Genomic DNA, 18,919 nt, shown 5'->3' on the forward strand with positions numbered 1-18,919 from the left:
AGGTTTTCAAAACAAAAACAAAAAAAATTCGCATAATAAAAAATTGATCTTTATTTACATTCCCGTTTCAATGCTCTACTATTTATTCATTCTCATAATCTCCTTTTGGTAATTACAATTGTGTATTCAAATTTCAACACCTTATTTTTTATGTATCATTAATTTGATGAGGCATCTTATATGTCATTTTGTTATTATTATTTTTCATTAGGTATCTACTACTTTCCATCGGTAAATGTACCAAATAATTCTTATCACCAATAATTAACTTTTTATCTATTTTTGATCACATTCTTAAGTGCTTAGTCATTTTATCATAACTATCAATTATTATTTTTATTTAATTTTTATAGTATTTGTTCGTTTTAGTTAAAAATGACAACATCATCCATTCTTCTACTTTACACAATAATTTCCATTAAATTTTTTAAGCTATGATTATTTTGTCCATGTATTCCAATTTGTTTGCCATAATTTGTCTCTACACAAAATTGAAGAAATAATTTTTTTTTTAGAACTTATAATTTTATATATACCATAATATTTGTATGGTTGTGAGACCTTAAAAAGGTATACCATACTATTATGTGGCTATAAAACATTAAAAATATAACATTCTATTTTTTAATGAGCTACAACTTTTAACATGGCTTGTAGTTGACTTGGAACAAAAAAGGAAAACATTTTCTAAAAGCTGAATCAATTCCAAGCAAGTACACTACAACCTGCTAACCGTAAAAACACGTACATAAGCATTTGGAATATTATTATTATTACTATTACTACTTGTTTGGAAGCAAACGACCGAAGTGAGTTTGGTCTGAGTTCAAGTTTATTCAGTTTGGCAGTATGGCCGGGAATTGGCTACCGGCGGCAAAGCTAACCGGAAGTGGGCGGCCGGTGCTTGAACCAGGCGAAGTAGAGTGCAGCCTTCTCTCCTCCGCAGACCTCCTTTCTGAAGAAAACCCAAACTTCCCTCACCTTAAATCGGGCCTCCTCATTCTCACAACTCACCGTCTTATTTGGGTACAAGAATCATCCACCACCTCCCCTCCTATTGCCGTATTCATCCCTCTTTCAGGCGTCACTCACATCTTCCCCCTCAAAAAATCTATCAAGTCAATGTTTGCAAGCCCTAGATTCCGATTTCAGGCTTCACTTAAAGGGACGATGGTTGTAATTACTTTGATTTTTAGGGGTAAATCGGACATTGATTCGTTTTTAGAGAAGTTTTGGGAAGCATGGAGAAGGAAAGGTTGGGAAGATGGGGTAGTAAAATCTGGGCCGGAGGCTTCGGGTTCGGGTCATGTGTCGGGTGGTAATGGAGGATTTGCAGTGAGGATGCCGGTTGTTGGTGTAGCTGGGATATTGAGGAAAGAGCAGGAGATGTGGGAGAATACTGATAAGAGCTTGCAGGATGCTTTTCAGGATTTGAATGCTCTCATGGTATGCTAAAGTTCATGTCTTTTTATTTTATTTAGTTATTTTATGTGTTGATTTCAGTGATTTTGTGGATATGTAACAAATGAGTGCGATAAATTTTGGTATTAGCTTTAACATGCTCTTGTCTTGGCACGAATAGAACTTCCCTTTTTTAGTTTTCTGATATGTAAAGCACTGAAGGAACTTCTAGTGTTTACAAGTTGGATCATATGCCATTTAGTTTCTGAAATGAAGGGTGAAAGAGTTCGTCTGTGTATAATTTGGTTTCAATTATAATACTAGTGGTAGATAAGTTTGTTACGTGTGCATCTCTCCACTATCAGTTGATATAATTCTCATACACAGGGTAAGGCTAAAGAAATGGTGATACTAGCTGAGAGAATGAGAACAAAGCTTCTCTCTGGCTCAACTAGTCAGGCCACTGGCACAAATGATGAGGAAATTGGCACCAAAGAAGAGATGCAAGAATTACTATTAAGTGTTGGTATTGTGTCTCCAGTTACTAAAGAATCTGCTGGTGCTTTGTATCATCAACAATTATCTCGGCAGGTATTTCTTCCTGGTAGCTATACTAGTAAGTGTATCCATTTTTACGAGCTAGCCTTGATTGTAATCGCAACTAAAGGGGACACCAATCTTCACAAGCACATATGAGGCATGGGTAGAAGAAAGCAGACTTATCAGTTTCTTAATTTCTTTATTATTCTTGTCAAGGAAATGTAATATTTCTAATTGGCTTGTAATCTTGCAAATATTTGCTTTTCAGTAAATTTGCAAAAAAATAATAATATGTTGGTACTTAGTTGGCAGATTTTGTCAAAATTCCACTGGAGAGATCTGGAGGAATGATTAATCTCATTGACATCTATTGCCTTTTCAATCGGGCTCGTGGAACAGGTAATCCTGGAAACTTTTTCCTTTTCCATTTTTTTTATAACCGTGGTGTCCGGTCCAACTTGTGTGCACCTGACCTATTGACTAATTAGTCTTCAACTCAAAAGTCTGTCACTTTAGTTTCTTCTTCATTCTTTTGGTAGTATCATTACAACCTGTTATAACTTTATTGTTGCGATTTTACAGAATTGATATCACCCGACGATTTGCTGCGTGCTTGTTCTCTCTGGGAGAAGTTTGACGTGTATGCCTTCCTTTATTCCTTACACATACCCGTGCTGCAGGCACACATGCGCACACACATATTCTCTCTCTCAATATGCACACACGCACATTCATCCTTGAACTAGTTCTTAACCATAGGTTAAATGTAACTTGGGGTTCGTCTCGACTACTTGCTTGCATTAAAGAAAAAGGAAATAACATTTTACTTCTACAGACCAGTTATGCTTCGGAAGTTTGATAGTGATGTCATGGTCATCCAGAGCAAAAGCCACAGTGATGATGAGGTAAAACTTTCATATTGACTTCACTTGAGCATCTCCTTTTTGCCAATACAGTTCTTGCTTTCTCTGGTCTTCTCTAATCTCTCTTACTACTACCTATTGCATTTCTTGAACTTAATGTAAGGGTCCATAGTCTTCTAAGTAATTCACTGCCATTGTCCTCCTTCTGTATTTTGGTCATACCGAGTTCTTGTGATTATATCCGTCATCAATCATTCTCTCTCAAGTAGTAGATTTCTGGTTGTATTCATGATGCAACTTATGGATATTTAATCCATCGTCAAAAGTAGAATTGCTATACAAGTGATTGCTGAAGGAGACTATTATACTGAATAGGTAAACAGGTCTTGTTTAACGTATTAGACTGATAGGGTGTTGGGAGTGTTGAGTTATATAATAGTATAACATAACGGTAATAATGGCATTTAGAGAGGAATTTATAGGTCTTGGGACACACTATGCATTGCTTTAAGGTTATCGGTTTAACACTTAGATTCTAGATTCTTCCTGATGGTATTGAAGACTTAACAATCTTGATAGAGATATAAGTGGCTACTTCCTACTGATGGACAGCCTTGTGCCGCCTGTCAAAAGCCGTCTTCCAGGTCAATAGTCTTCATAAGTTTATAATTCTTGTCCTTTCTGTCTAAGTTGCTCCGACACGGCAGTTTAGGTGCCGCAACCGTGTCGACATGACACTAGTATGGGTGTGGGTATGGGATCCGTACCGGATTTGGTCAAACAGTTTTGGGTACTTTGACCACGACGAACAGAGAAATTCGAGACGAGATACAATTTGATTCCCAAAATCAGAACCAAAACTAGGGTAATTCTGAAGAAAATAGTATACCTTATCTAAAAAAATCAATCATTTACTTATCTACAACGTGAGAATAAAAAGGAAATCCACACTTTACAAGCTATACCTAAGTATTCCACAAAATTTCGAGATATTTTTATTTTTTTGAAATTTTTCGCCGGATCCCCGCACCTATATATGTATTAGGATCCGTACCCTAATCTTAGAATTTACATCTCGAAGGATGCAACCTCTAGACTAGCACCCATGTTGGACACCCGCACCCGTGTCTGAGCAACTTACCTTTCTGGTGACCATTCCAGTAGCACCACTCGTGTTTTTCAGTATCTGCTCCGCTGGCATGATGCTTCCTCCCCTGACCATTCTGCGGCACCAACCTTTTCTCAGTGGTCATTCTTACGGCACTGTTTCTTCTGGCCACTATGCTGGCTGTTCTGAAAACCTAGTCCCCAGAACTTCTCTCTTCTTTCATTGTGGTATCATAGACAACCTAAAAAAATCAAACTCACACTTGTAAGTCCATATGTTATTACATGTGTGAACCCCAAAGCTTAGAGGATCTTAAATTATATAATGTCCAATGGCATCTAATGGGGTACGAGAAGGTCTTAGACCATTCTACATTGGACAGCCAGCCAGCAAGAGGATGATTTAAGGAAATAATTGTTCAACCAGGAGAAAATAAGTTACTTAGCAATCTCAAGAAGTAGTTAGTTATTCATAACGTAGGACACGGTTTTGACATCACTATATGATCACTTATGTCATACTGAGATCCATAGGTGATGACGACTTTTCATGCCTTAAAGGGCTCCTAAATGAATTCCAAGAGTACCTCTCCTTAACATAACTAAGAGGACAACTACAAAATAGACTTTTTAATAGTCATTTGAAGTTTGTCCTTTTTCAATTTCCTATTAAATAGACCTGGTGTACAATATTTGTTTCTATGCCCTTAATGCCCACAATTCTGCTGTCAACTGCAGGTATTTACTAGAATAAGATCTTTGGTTACCACACCGGACACTTTACGAGCAGGGATCACTGCTAGTGATGCTGCAATGACTCTGGGAATTGCTCCAGCTATGGCCAAAGAGCACCTTCTTGCAGCCGAGGCCAAAGGTATGTTCTGCAGATTTTAATTCTTAACTCATAGAAAGCGGTGCTTAAGTTGTGATCTTATTTTGCAGGACTTCTGTGTAGAGATGTTAGTCCAGATGGATTCCGCTTTTTCGTCAATTTGTTGCAAGAAATTGATGCTGATGATATATTCTTGTAAGTGACTTACAGATGCAAACTGTTCTAGTCGACACATATAATGTTGGTGTTATTTCTGTTGGGGATGTAGTTAGGCCCTTTTTTTTGTTTGGGCCTTGATTAGAGCTATCCTTAATTACGTTATATATGAATGGGGCTGCCCACTAATCAAGATGTTGTTTTACTAGAGTGCTTTTTGTTCATCGTCTGGGCACCGAAAAGTTTTCGGGACCACTATAGGAATCCATCTTGGTTTCCTGATCCCGAAGGAACCTATTTCTAGAAAATTGTAGGAGGATATCTGTTGAAAGATATAATTAAGTAACTAAAAGTGTGTTCTCTCTTACAACTTAAGCTTTTGATAAGATTGTCGCACGATTCAACAATATCCGATAAGGTCTGATTGGTCCAATAACTAGTGTTTGTGATGGTTGGTTCTCTAAAGTGTGGTATTAAATTGGGTCACATGGGAAGCTGGAGTTGTTATGATGCTATCCAACTAAAACTTGGTGCCTTAACTCCTACTGTGTTTTGATTTCAGCAAACTGTGATGTTGATGGATAACCAAAGGATGTTTGTATAGCCAACAAAAGTCGATCATTTTCTTATTAGAATTCTAGGTAATTTGTTGTTATGTGGAAAATCTATGAATCATGATCATCTAGATGGTAGAACCCTTACATATGTTTGATTTTAGCAAACTATGATTTTGAGGGATAGCTAAAGGATGTTTGTGTAGCCAACACAAGTTGATCATTTTCTTATTAGAATGTTAGGTAGTTTGTCATTCTGCCGAAAATCTATAAATCGTGATCATCTAGCTTTGGTTATATGTGTAAACGATGATAGTTAAGTTGGTTTTAATTCACTATTCGGATAGTATTTAGTTAATTCAATTGTAACATTTTAGTCAACTATGTGAGGTCGTGTTTGTTTTAACTTGAAAACATAGACAAAATTCCATCTAGCTTGTGTTAACTTAACTTAAAATGTCTCATATTGGTTGAGGGAGTGTGTTGTCTCCGTATATGGTTTTTGGGCAATCCTCATCTCATGACTAGCTTTCGGGTTTGAGTCAGGTCCAACATCTATTTTCTTACATGTTATCTGAGCTTTGGTGAAAATCTTCACCATGCAACTTACTAGGGTTTCCAATTTCTGCTTTTGTATGTTATTAGAAGTTCCTTGACATGGATACGTATTGTTTTACTTTTTATGCTGTCAAGTTCTTTCTTCAGTGTTCTCTACTAATCTAGGAATAGTTGAGAAACTTGAGGTAATCCTCGATTGATCTGTTGCAGAGTGAAAGAATATGGAATCTATCATACATGGATCAAAGCTATCTCTGCTGCCAGGTTTTCTTCTTGTAACTTCTGCGTTTAGTTTTTAAATTTGTAAAGAGAACAGCAACATAATGACGCGCTTCTCACATTTCCCTTTTTAAATTCTGATAATTTCCCAGGTGAAATAGAAGCAGCATGATAAAGAACTTCATGCATCAGGATGCTCTTTCAGGGCTAGTTTGCTGCTTTAGGTGCCTCGTGGAAATTTATTTACTGCAAAGCTTGAACGGGAGACTAAAAATAGGATGAATAGTCCCCGTCCCCATTTGAAGAGCCGGAAGGGGAGATCACAAGGCTGGAGGTTTCCCTAGATTTTGCTTGTTAGGATACTCGTGGTGGAGGAATTGAGTTGAAATTACATACTTCAGCATGATAAGGACAGAGAAATCCACATTAGGTGCAGGCATTACAAGGTAAAGGCAATATATCGTGGCACATGATTCTAGTTACCTTTCTGCAGAAATAAAGAGTTGATCTAGTCTGTATTATAGTTATTTAAGCACATTAGCATTCCTTTTGTTTTGAGTTATCATTTTGTATGCAAGGCACGAAGATTCTTTTCTGTACATTTGGTAATCGAAAGCACAATGAGTTCATTGCAACCAACCAGATCTCTAGTTGTGTGTGGCTCATATGCAGTTTAGCCGACGAAATATTCAATATCTCCAGTTATTTGGAAACAAAGATTGAGCTTTTAATTTTTGAGCGAGTCAAAACTAGTTGTATGGATAACTAAATGAGTAAAGGACTTGAGTAAGGTACCGTCTGTTTCGAAACAAGGTGATTTTTTTGGCTGCCATTGTCTTTTGTAAGTTTTGTTGTGTTTGCTTGATAGTATAAGTGTGCATTGTATAATTTATGTATACTGGTTAGAAAAAGTAAATAATGAATCTGTCCAGCTATTTGTGTAAAGAAGATATATTTACATCCAATGATACCGATTAAGTTGGAAAGAAAACTCGATATCACTAAATTGAATATTTTTGTATCAATATAATAATACCATTTTGATAAGATGGCTAAAAAAAGTACCAACAACAATTTCAGAATATTGTGATACTGGGTAAATAAATCCCAACAAGAATTTCAGAAATGATTTTGATACGTGGAATTCTACCAAATGTGAATATCAAGTTTTTAGCAAATTCCATGTTAAATACGCATTCCTAATATATCCAACATCTAATATGAGAAACAATTGCTTTTTCCAAACGTTCATGTTACCGGGAAAAAGCTCCGAAACCTCTCAAACGTGAATTCTAAGGGAAAATTTTCTGAAAAACATACTTTGATAATTGATAACTAATAACAACATATGCAACAGTATACGTAAAACTGTTCTTGTATTACACAAATTACAGACTCTTAATTACAATCGTTTCAGGTAGAGGTAATCATTTCACGATAATTTAAACTGCTTAAATATTTAGCTCTCCCTAACTGCCGTCTCCAATCTCCTCTCATCTTTACTCCACTATTCAACTTTATGCTACGAAGTACTAATAACATGAAAATAAAGAACGAATCAAAAACAAACCACACTAGAAAAGTAGACTAGAATATGCGAACTCTTTAACTACCAAGAACTTGTAGCACCGATGATCATCAAGAGTTCTCTTTCGGCTTGCATATATCATCAAAATATCAACCGTCCTTTTTATGCTTTCAATGGCAATCCGAGCCGCTTCTTTATCTCTTTTCCGTTGTGACTTGGCTTTCTCTTGCAACTGCTTTTCCCACAGCTCAGTTTTCTTCTTCATCTCTTTTTCATCTCTTTCCCGAGAACTTGTTGTTGGGATTTCAAGATCACATTGGCGCGTAGCGTTTCTTCAACAGGGGCGGCTCAAGGAAATCGGAGGCTAAAGTCAAAACTTAAGAAGACGTGTGGAAATAACATTAGTAATGTGACAACGATTTGACAAAGATACACGATTAATTTAGATAACTAAGAAAAAATTGTGTGTTTTTAATAAATTTTCTTTCAAGGTTCGTTTTCTTTAGTATTCCATAGTATAACATTATCTAATATTTTAAAATTTTTTGTTAAATTATTTAAATATTTATATCTACTAATAAAATATTTGATAACTAGAACCAATGTAGGGCATTGGAACAAAATGTTAATATTTTGTGAACTTAAAAAAATCTTACTAGTATAAATAATTATAACTAATAAAAAAAGTTTTGGGGGCCTAAAGCAAAAGCTTTAATGGCCTTACCCTAGAGCCACCCACGTTATTCAATGCTGCAACCCGCAATTCCTTGATAGCCTTTTCCCACTTCAGTCTTACGAGGAGAAAAACACGTGATTCGAGAAAAATTTTGAAAAAAATCTATGCGTTTTGAAGGTGAAGCTTGGAAATAGAACAATTCCTTCTGTCGTGTATCCTCGATTAATGCATAACATCAATCATATCGTTGGCGGTATTCGAGATGTTCCTCTTCTTGCAACAAGCCAATTTATATTTGACTTGGCCAAAAACTTTTGGCTGAGAACGACAAAGCAACGCCATGAACCCTAAAGAGAACGTATAACTATGAACCCTAAAGAGAACGTATAACTATTGACGTCGAAGAAGTAAAAGCCCTAAGCTCTACGTTGGACGAAAGAAATTATAGGTATTATGGGTACTAAAGACACTAACGAGGGGCATTATATATACATAGGCAAATTAACCATTTCCTATGTTATATGGGAAAAAGGTTTTTCATTATGGAAGTTTCTAAACCAAAAAAATTAATTTCTTTTTCGGAAAGTATGAAAACTTACAATGCAAAATTTGTTTTTTACCATTTTTTTTTTCACCTAGTGCCATTAATTTAAGTTCTAAGTAAATTATAATTTAAGTAATTTTATTAAAATATAAAAATAAAGTACTATAGTTCTTTTATAAATTTGCTATTAAATCGACCATTATTTTTATGATTACAACAGCAGCCCAGTGTGGTCCCACAAGTTAGGTCTGGGGAGGGTAGGATGTACGCAGCCTTACCCCTACCCTGGAAGGGCAGAGAGACTGTTTCCGATAGACCCTCGGCTAAAGAAGGTGAGAGAAGCCCTGGTAGCAAGTAATAGCAAAACAATAATTAGAAAACTAAATCGGAGATAGCAACAGATAATATGAAAGGGGTACTGATAACAAGTAGCAGCAAGATAACATATTTAGAAAACTAATTCCAAGGCAGCAGACGAGAATATGAACGAAGTACTGCTAGCAAACCACGAAATTACCAATGGCAAGTAACAACGAAACGAGACACGCGAATATAGAAAACTAAGGAAAAAAAGGGTACCGAACTAGCGCTAATACTATCGAGCTAGAGAAGACAAAGGGAGATGCAGGACTACCTACTAACCTTCTACCCTAATCTTCAACCTCCACACCCTTCTATCTAGAGTAATGTCCTCGGTTAGCTCAAGTATCGCCATGTCCCGCCTGATCACCTCTCCCCAAGACTTCTTTGGCATACCTCTACCCCTCCTCACACCTCCTAAGGCCAACCTCTCACATCTCCTGACCAGGGCATCTGCGCTTCTCCTCTTAACATGCCCGAACCACCTCAACCTTGCCTCACGCATCTTTTCCTCCACAGGGGCCACTCCCACCTTGTCTCGAATAACTTCATTCCTAATTCTATCCAACCTAGTATGCCCACACATCCATCTCAACATCCTCATTTCCGCTACCCTCATCTGCTGGACATGAGAGGTTTTGACTGGCCAACACTCTGCCCCATACAACATAGTCAGTCTAACAACTACCTTGTAGAACTTACCTTTAAGTCACAACGACACATTCTTATCACACAAGACACCGGAAGCGAGCTTCCACTTCATCCACCATGCTCCGATACGGTGTGTGACATCCTCATCTATCTCCCCATCATTCTGAATTATAGATCCCAGATACTTGAAACTCTCTCTCTTGGAAATGACTTGCGTTTCGAGTTTCATATCACCGTCCGCCTCCAGGGTAACACCGCTGAACTTGCACTCCAAGTATTCTGTCTTGGTCCTGCTCAACTTGAAACCCTTAGACTCCAGGGTATGTCTCCAGACCTCCAGCCTCTCGTTAACGCCACCTCGTGTCTCATCAATCAGGACTATGTCATCCACAAATAGCAAGCACCAAGGCGCCTCCCCCTGAATGTGACGTGTCAAAGAATCCATCACCAGGGAAAACAAAAACGGGCTAAGTGCTGATCCCTGATGCAACCCCATCTCAACCGGAAAGTAATCCGAGTCTCCACCTGCTGTCCTAACCCGTGTCTTAGCTCCATTATACATGTCCTGAATCATTCTAATATACGCTACAGGCACTCCTCTAGCCTCCAAACATCTCCATAGAACCTCTCTGGGGACTTTGTCATAGGCCTTCTCTAGGTCAATGAACACCATGTGCAAATCCTTCTTCACCGCCAGTTATTTCAATTAAAGTGACAATAACCGAAACAAGATTATTTATTCAAATTTAGAGTCGCCACTTGGGATAGTTTATGGTGTCCCAAGTCACCGGTTTAAAATCCCGAATCGAGGAAGTTTGACTCTATTTTACAGTCCACAAAACACAGAAATCCGGGTAAGGAATTTTGTTAACTCGGGAGAAGGTGTTAGGCATTCCCGGGTTTCGTGGTTCTAACACGGTCGCTCAACTATTATTAATTGGCCTAATTATCTAATTTAGTACAGGTTTAGAACCTATTGTGCATTTTTAACTTTCTAACCGCTTTTAATTATTTATGGAATTATTTCTAGAACAAGTTACGATTGTCGTACACTTGTTTGTTTTGGAAAATATCGTAAACCATGCTACATGAAATGCACCCGTGGTTCGCGACATGTTTATTTTATTAAAATTGTTAGATATTGTGGTCGTATCACATGAAATGTACACCCAGATATGGACACAACTACGTCACGGAAACCGTACCCGTATCTATGATGATTTATTATAGCGCGCCTAAAGAAAACTACGAAGGTTCATATTCACTTCTTAAAACGATTTGAAGTTTGTGATAAGGCCACGAATTGTATATATAGCATTGGAAAGATTGTGTGCTTTTAACTATTCTGGAAAGATGGGCCCAGCAGCAAGCCCATTATGTTATTTAATAAAAAAACTCTTTAAAGAACAATAACGCTGATGTTGCTTGGGCTCGAAATAGAGCCCAGAAATGGGAAAAAGACCTCAGAGACCTTGCCAGGTCTGATTTCGACCGGGCTGTCTCATTTTGGGCTAACACCAGGCCCAACAATTTTAACAGGAAGGCCTTTAATATGCTAAGGCCCTAACTGAAGTCAATCTCTTCAAATCCACAAATAATAAATCACTATATTAAATTCTGAAAATCAAGTATGCATAAATAATCATATTATGGACTTTAATTTACTGACACACCATTAATAACAGTGACATTAGCTTGAACTACTTTAGACTACTAGCTAATCACACTAACATCAGATGTATAGTCACTTTATCAATACCGGATTCATAAGATAATAAATCTGGACATCATTTAGCAGTTGAACCATGAGTTTCTTTTGGAAGTGTATGAACTTGATCTCAAACTTAAAAGATGCACCATGGCCAGTACACTAATCAACACACCTTTTTTAAAATAAAAAATGATGCTAATGATATTACATACTCATCCTGAACTTCCAAACAAATCCAACACATGAAAGATTAACTATTGAGAACATTCAATATTGGATATCCCAACATGCTTATACATCAAGATCTATTTACATCAAAATTTCATGTCTACTTGGTAGTAACAATAGACTATGATCCCGTGATTAAACAAAGATGAATATGACTCAACAATGGAGTGATAGGCAAACTTGATCTAAATTGTCAAAATAACTACCCTAATGACTACAATTGAAAATTCAGTAATAGTCTTTCAGAAGGCTGCCAGCTCTTCCATGTATAATCAGAATTCTGTTCTAGCAAAACTCAGTTCGGACCAGAACGGACAAAAATAGTATACATAATATAAAATAAACAAATGACTACTGTTGTATTTAACATATACAAGAAACATATTTTTCATGGCATAAGAACACTGGATTAACAAGGAGTCACATGTTCAAGGAAAACTCAAATGTTGTTGCATTTAGGAGGATGAATCACATCACAAAATGACACATCATTAACAGAAATCACTTACATTTATCTTCAAATCAGATTTACAAATACTTAAGCATAAGGTGAAGTGTGTACCTATTTGCTTAAGAATTGATCCAAAATTGCTAAGTAAAGACAGATAGTTCAGCAGCCAAGAAAAAAAACAATATTAACCAGCCAATAGCTTCAGTATCAGGTCAGATTTCAGCTTAAAAACCCACAAAATCCAAAGTAAAAACTGCTCCAAACTTCGAGTGAAAATAGAAGAGCTAATCCCAAAGGAAAGCAGGATTTTCAGAGGTTTTTTGGGTCTGATTATTTTTTCGTCCCTTGAGTGGGTGGGGAGGAGGGGGGGGGGGGTCCTATATATATAGGGAATGAAATATCCCATGTGCTCCTAAAGATAAGGGAATTATTCCCTCAAAACAGCCCTAATTTTCAGGAAAAAATCATTTTTCCTAACAGAAAATGGACATGTGACGACCCGACCAGTCGTCTCATGAGTTACCATTCCGTTTCTCCCATTTCTGCTTCTTTATGCTTTGATTATCCGTGTTTTGTGGTATCGGGTTGGTCGGATCGAATCCGGAATGATTTTGGTGAAGTTTGAGACACTTAGTCTCTTTGGAGTGAGTTTAGGTTGGAAAAGTCAACCGGATGATGACTTATGTGTTAGAGGGCTCGGATGTGAGTTCCAATGGTTCAGTTAGCTTCGAGAGGTGATTTGAGACTTAGGAGTGTGATCGAAATGGGTTTTGGAGGTTCGGAGTAGATTTAGGCTTGAATTGGCGAAGTTGATATTTTGGTAATTTCCGTTTGTGGGTGAGATTTTGATCTAGGGGTCGGAATGGAATTTTGAGAGTTTCAGTAGCTTTGTTAGGGCATTTGGGATGTGTGTGCAAAATTTCAGGTTATCCGGACGTGGTTTGGTTTTTGATCAAAAGCGGAATTCAGAAGATTTTAGAAAGTTTGGCTTGAATCCGATGTGTTTTGAATGATTTGATGTTTTTTGAGGTGTTTTGAAGATTGGAACAAGTTTGAATAAGGTATTAGGATATGTTTGTGCTTTTGGTTGAGGTCTCGGAGGGCCTCGGGGTGATTTCAGATGGTTAACGGAGAAGTTTGGACTTTGTTGTAGCTGCTGAATTTGCTGCTTCGGGTATTTTCCCATCTGCGGATTGGGGACCGCAGGTGCGGTGCCGCATAAGCGGAGGATTCGAACGTAGAAAAGAAAAGGGCTTGAGGGGCAGGAAACGCAGAAGCGGTTAAGAGGACCGCATCTGCGGAGTCGCAGATGCGGATAATAGATCGCAGGTGCGGAAAGGGGAGTTTAAGTGAGGACCGCAGATACGGTGATTTGTACCGCATGCGGTACCGCAGAAGCGGTAAAAGGGCCGCAGATGCGAAAATGTCTGGGCAGAAGGTATAAATTGTGTCCTTCGCGAATTTTGAGTTATTTCATCATTTTTATCTCGGCTTTGGAGCTTTTTGGACGATTTCAAAGAGGGATTTCAAGGGAACATCATTGACCTAAAACTCGTTCCTATGTTATTATTTCATGGATTAGAGCTAGAAATTATGGAAATTAAGGGTGAAAATTGGGGAAACTAGGTTTTAGTATTGGAGACCTATGATTGAGGATTTGATTGACCATTTGAGGTCGGATTTTTGAACTTTTAATATGTATGAACTCGTGGGGAGATAAGTAATCTATTGGTGTAAAAATTATCGAATTCCGAGACGTGGGCTCGGGGGTCGAGTTTTGGTAATTTTGGGATTTGTGTTATTTATTGATTGTTTTCGCTTGGGCTTCGTTCCCTTAGCCTATTTTGACGTCCTCGTTCTAATTTTGGATAGATTCGACGCGAGTGGAGGCCGATTCGAGGGAAAAAGGCGTCATGAGCTAGAGATTTGACCGGTTCGAGGTGAGTAATGATTCTAAATGATGGTCTGAGGGTTTGAAACCCCGGATTTGCACAATGTAGTGCTATATTGAGGTGAGGCACACGCTTAATGGCGAGCGTGGAGTCGTGCACTATTGGGGATTGTGACTTGGTCCGTCCCGATTGATGATTTTACCGCGTATTTGACTGAAACCTATTTGCTATCATCATTATTTGGGCTGAATGCCATATTTGGGCTGAATGCCAACTATTTGAACCCTTCGGGGATTTTTATTGATATTTCTTCACTGTTTCGACTTTATACTTGAACTCAGTCATGTTATTTTCCACTGTTTTCATACTCAACCATGTTTACTCCGTTTTAATACTTAAATGATATTTTTAAATGATGTTTGGGATGAGAAACACTGTTTTACTATTGCTCGATTGGCTTGTGAGGATTTTTGACTGAGTAAGGCCGAGGACCTATGTTGTGAGGAAATGGTGATATTTATTTGAGGCCGAGGGACTGAGATATGTACGCCACGAGGTGGCTTGATTGATATGAGGCCGAGAGCCTAGTGATGACGCCACGAGATGGCGTGATATTGTGTTTGGGCCGTAAGGGGACCCTCCAGGAGTCCGCACACCCCCAGTGAGCGCGGGTACCCAGTGTGATGTGAGATTGAGCCCGTGGGGCTGATATTGTTCTAAGATGTTGCCCGAGGGGAGGATTTGTTGATACTGTGCCCAAGGGGCAAACTTCTATGTGTTTATTTTCCTTAATTTCTTGTCAATTACCTGCTTACTTGTCGAAAAAGGATTTCACCTATCTTTTCACTGGTTTACTGTTTTTAAATGGTTTTACTGCTTCATTATAGAACGCTTTGTGCATTTCGTGTTTTCTTGCTTTCAGTCGTCATTTACATTTGTTACACACTGAGTTGGAGTATTCACTTTACTCCCTGCATCCTGTGTGCAGATTCAGGCGTATCTGGTCCCGCTCTCGAGTGCTGATCATTTCCAGCTTCAGGCGGATCCGAGGAGTCTTTAGGTAGCTGTTGGCGTTCGCAGTCTGGAGCTCCTCCCTATCTTATTTCTTCATGTCTTTAGTTTTGTACTGAACTCTGTAGTTGCTTTGGAGTATTCCGTGTTGTTAGATGCTCGTGACTTGTGACACCCCGGTATCGGGCTGTATTCCGCATATTATACTATCTTTTGCTTAGACTTTGGCTTAATTACTCATGCTTCGTCTGTTTATTACTGCTTAACTGTTTAAAAAGGTGAATTGGGTTTAATTGGCTAGACTTGTCTTCACGAGAGGAACCATCACGACCGGGTCCGGGTTTAGTGTCGTGACAAGTTGGTATCAGAGCCTAGGTTACATAGGTCTCACGAGTCATGAGCAGGTTTCGTAGAGTCTCGCGGATCGGTACGTAGATGTCTATATTTATCCTGGAGAGGCTGCAGAATTTAGGAAAACTTCATATTCTTGAAATTTTGGTTGTGCGAATTTGTTGATCCGAGTACTATACTTCTGTTATTCTATTCTGTCACAGATGGCGAAGACACGCGCTACCGGTTAGGATGGACGACCACCAGTACCACCAGCTGGGGCCACTAGAGGCCGAGGACGCGGTCGTGGTCGTGGTAGAGGCAGAGCACCGAGGGCAGCACCTGTAGATCCACTAGTTGGCCCAGGTCCCAGCTATGGAGCTCCAGCAGCACCAGCTGTGCCCATTGTGATTCCGGGTCTTCAGGAGGCCTTGGCTCAGATCTTATCAATTTGCACTGGCCTAGCTCAGGCGGTTTCAGCCACTACAACCGCAGCTACTTCTCAGGCCGGGGGACGCAGTCAGACTCCCGCCGCTCGCACACCTGAGCGGGTCGTGCAGGAGCTTCAGACGCCGGGGGCACATCCAGCCCAGCCGGTTGCAGCTACTCAGGACTATGTAGTTCCTGCCATGCCAGAGGACGAGCAGCGTAGGTTGGAGAGATTTGGTAGGCTTCAGCCTCCGACCTTCAGTGGTGCAGAGGGCGAGGATGCCCAGGGCTTTTTGGATAAGTGTTAGAGGATGCTTCGTACAACAGGTATTCTGGAGACCAGCGGGGTCGCTTTCACGACTTATCAGTTTTCAGGAGCTGCTTTCACTTGGTGGTAGGTTTTTTAGAGGCGTAGGCCTGTTGGTGCAGCACCCCTTTCCTGGCAGCAGTTCTCCGTTCTCTTTCTGGAGAAGTATGTGTCGCAGTCTCGCAGAGAGGAGCTGTGTAGGTAGTTTGAGTGGTTGCGTCAGAGGGAGATGACCATGTCGCAGTATGAGTTGAGTTTCTCTGAGTTGGCTCGTCATGCCATCTGGTTGGTTTCTACAGATAGAGAGAGGATAAGGAGGTTTGTTGATGGTCTTACTTATCAGCACCGTATTCTTATGACCAGGGAAAGGGTGACTGGTGCTACGTTCGAGGAGGTTGTGGATATTGCCCGAGATATTGGGTCTGTTCATCTCCAGGAGCGAGAGGAGAGGGAGGCCAAGAGGCATCGAGGATCTGGTAGTTACAGTGGTGCTCCTTCGAGGGGTCAGTTTCAGTACGGCTGAGGCCGTCCATTTAGGCCCGCTCAGCCAGCTCGCCCAGGTTATCGTGGGGCATCATCGGGTCATGGTTCTCACAGTTCACATCAGGGCCAGTCATCACTTAGTGCCCTTTCAGGTCAGAGTTCATCCCGTGCTCCATCAGTTTAGGGCTCTTCTATGCCGAGTGCATCTGCTAGTCACTTCGGTGCGAGGGGTTCCCTTCAGTCCCCTTCTCCAGCACCTGGGAGTTATTATGAGTGTGGAGAGATGGGTCACATGTGGAGGCAGTGTCCTCATCGTTTTGCTAGTTCATCCCAGCAGAGGGGCTAGTCATCGGCTTCAACGCCAGTTGCTTCACCACCACCCGCCCAGCCAGCTAGGGGTGGAGGTTTGTCAGCTAGGGGTCGCCCAGAGGGGGAGGTCGATCGGGGGGCGGTCAGACCCGTTTCTATGCTCTTCCAGGCAGACCCGATGCTATTGCTTCAGATGCTGTTATTACAGGTATTGTTTCAGTCTGCCACATAGATGCCTCTGTATTATTTGATCCCGGTTCCACCTTTTCTTATGTGTCATCATACTTTGCTCATTATTTGGGTACGCCCCGTGAGTTTCTTGCCTTACCTGTTTATGTATCTACCCCGGTAGGCAATACTGTTATTGTAGACCGTGTATACCGATCGTGTGTGGTGACTATTGGGGGTCTGAGAACCCGAGTGGATCTTTTATTGTTGAGTATGGTGGATTTTGATGTCATTCTGGGCATGGATTGGCTATCTCTGTGTCGCGCTATTCTAGATTGTCATGCTAAAACAGTCACATTGGCTATACCGGGTGTGCCACGGATCGAGTGGCGAGGTGTAACTGATTATGTTCCTAGTAAAGTGATCTCTTTCTTGAAAGCCCAGCATATGGTTGGGAAGGGTTGTCTTTCTTATCTAGCCTTTGTAAGGGATGTCGGAGCTGAGGCTCCCAATATTGATTCTGTTCCAATTGTGAGGGATTTCCCTGATGTATTTCCTGCAGACCTGTCGGGCATGCCACCGGACAGGGATATTGATTTTGGTATTGACCTGGTGCCGGGCACTCAGCCCATCTCTATTTTTCCGTATCGTATGGCACCAGCGGATTTGAAGGAGTTAAAGGAGCAGCTTTAGGAACTCCTTGATAAGGGGTTCATTCGGCCTAGTGTGCCGCCTTGGGGTGCCCCAGTTCTGTTCGTGAAGAAGAAGGATGGCACTATGAGAATGTGCATTGATTATAGGCAATTGAACAAGGTAATAATTAAGAACAAGTATCCTTTGCCTCGCATTGATGATTTATTCGACCAGCTTCAGGGAGCGAGAGTGTTCTCCAAGACCGATCTCTGTTCAGGTTATCACCAGTTGAAGATCAGGGATTCGGATGTCACGACCCGGATTTCCCACCCTCGGGAGTCGTGATGGCGCCTACTAGTGAAAGCTAGGCAAGCCAACTAACTGAACTATTTAACCTGTTTTCCATTTTCATTTTATTTAATGACTTAGCATCAACAATTTATAGCAATATAATTTAACATGCGGAAGAAATAAATTTCAAGTTTAACAGTACTACTAATACCATCCCATAACGAAACCACCCAAGATTTGGCGTCTCCCTCTATCTATTTTCTTGCTTTCAGGACCGGATATGGTCATTATGAGTTCCTGGTTATGTCTTTTGGGCTGACCAATGCCCCAGCAGCGTTCATGCATTTGATGAACAGCGTGTTCCGGCCTTATCTTGACTTGTTTGTCATAGTCTTTATTGATGATATTCTGGTATATTCGCGTAGTCAGGAGGAGCACGCGGAGTATTTGAGGGTTGTGTTGCAGAGATTGAGGGAGGAGAAGCTTTACGCAAAGTTCTCCAAGTGTGAGTTTTGTCTCGGTTCAGTGGCATTCTTAGGACACGTGGTGTCTAGTGAGGGTATTCAGGTTGATCCAAAGAAGATAGAGGCAGTTCAGAGTTGGCCCAGACCGTCCTCAGCCACAGAGATTCGTAGCTTTCTTGGTTTGGCAGGCTATTATCGCCGGTTTGTTCAGGGATTCTCATCT

The 18,919-nt window shown here is 40.2% G+C and overlaps 1 protein-coding gene across 1 annotated transcript; it reads left to right on the forward strand.

Annotated features, from left to right (window-relative positions):
- LOC109224039 (vacuolar protein sorting-associated protein 36) lies at positions 673-6,925 on the forward strand. Its single transcript, XM_019388582.1, has 9 exons — positions 673-1,446; positions 1,789-1,992; positions 2,247-2,340; positions 2,524-2,581; positions 2,777-2,846; positions 4,650-4,785; positions 4,854-4,938; positions 6,222-6,275; positions 6,383-6,925. Exons 1-9 carry the CDS (start codon positions 850-852, stop codon positions 6,384-6,386), a joined length of 1,302 nt encoding a protein of 433 aa, XP_019244127.1. The 5' UTR covers positions 673-849; the 3' UTR covers positions 6,387-6,925.

This window comes from Nicotiana attenuata, chromosome 1 (assembly GCF_001879085.1).
Source record: "Nicotiana attenuata strain UT chromosome 1, NIATTr2, whole genome shotgun sequence".
NCBI classification, from domain to species: domain Eukaryota; kingdom Viridiplantae; phylum Streptophyta; class Magnoliopsida; order Solanales; family Solanaceae; genus Nicotiana; species Nicotiana attenuata.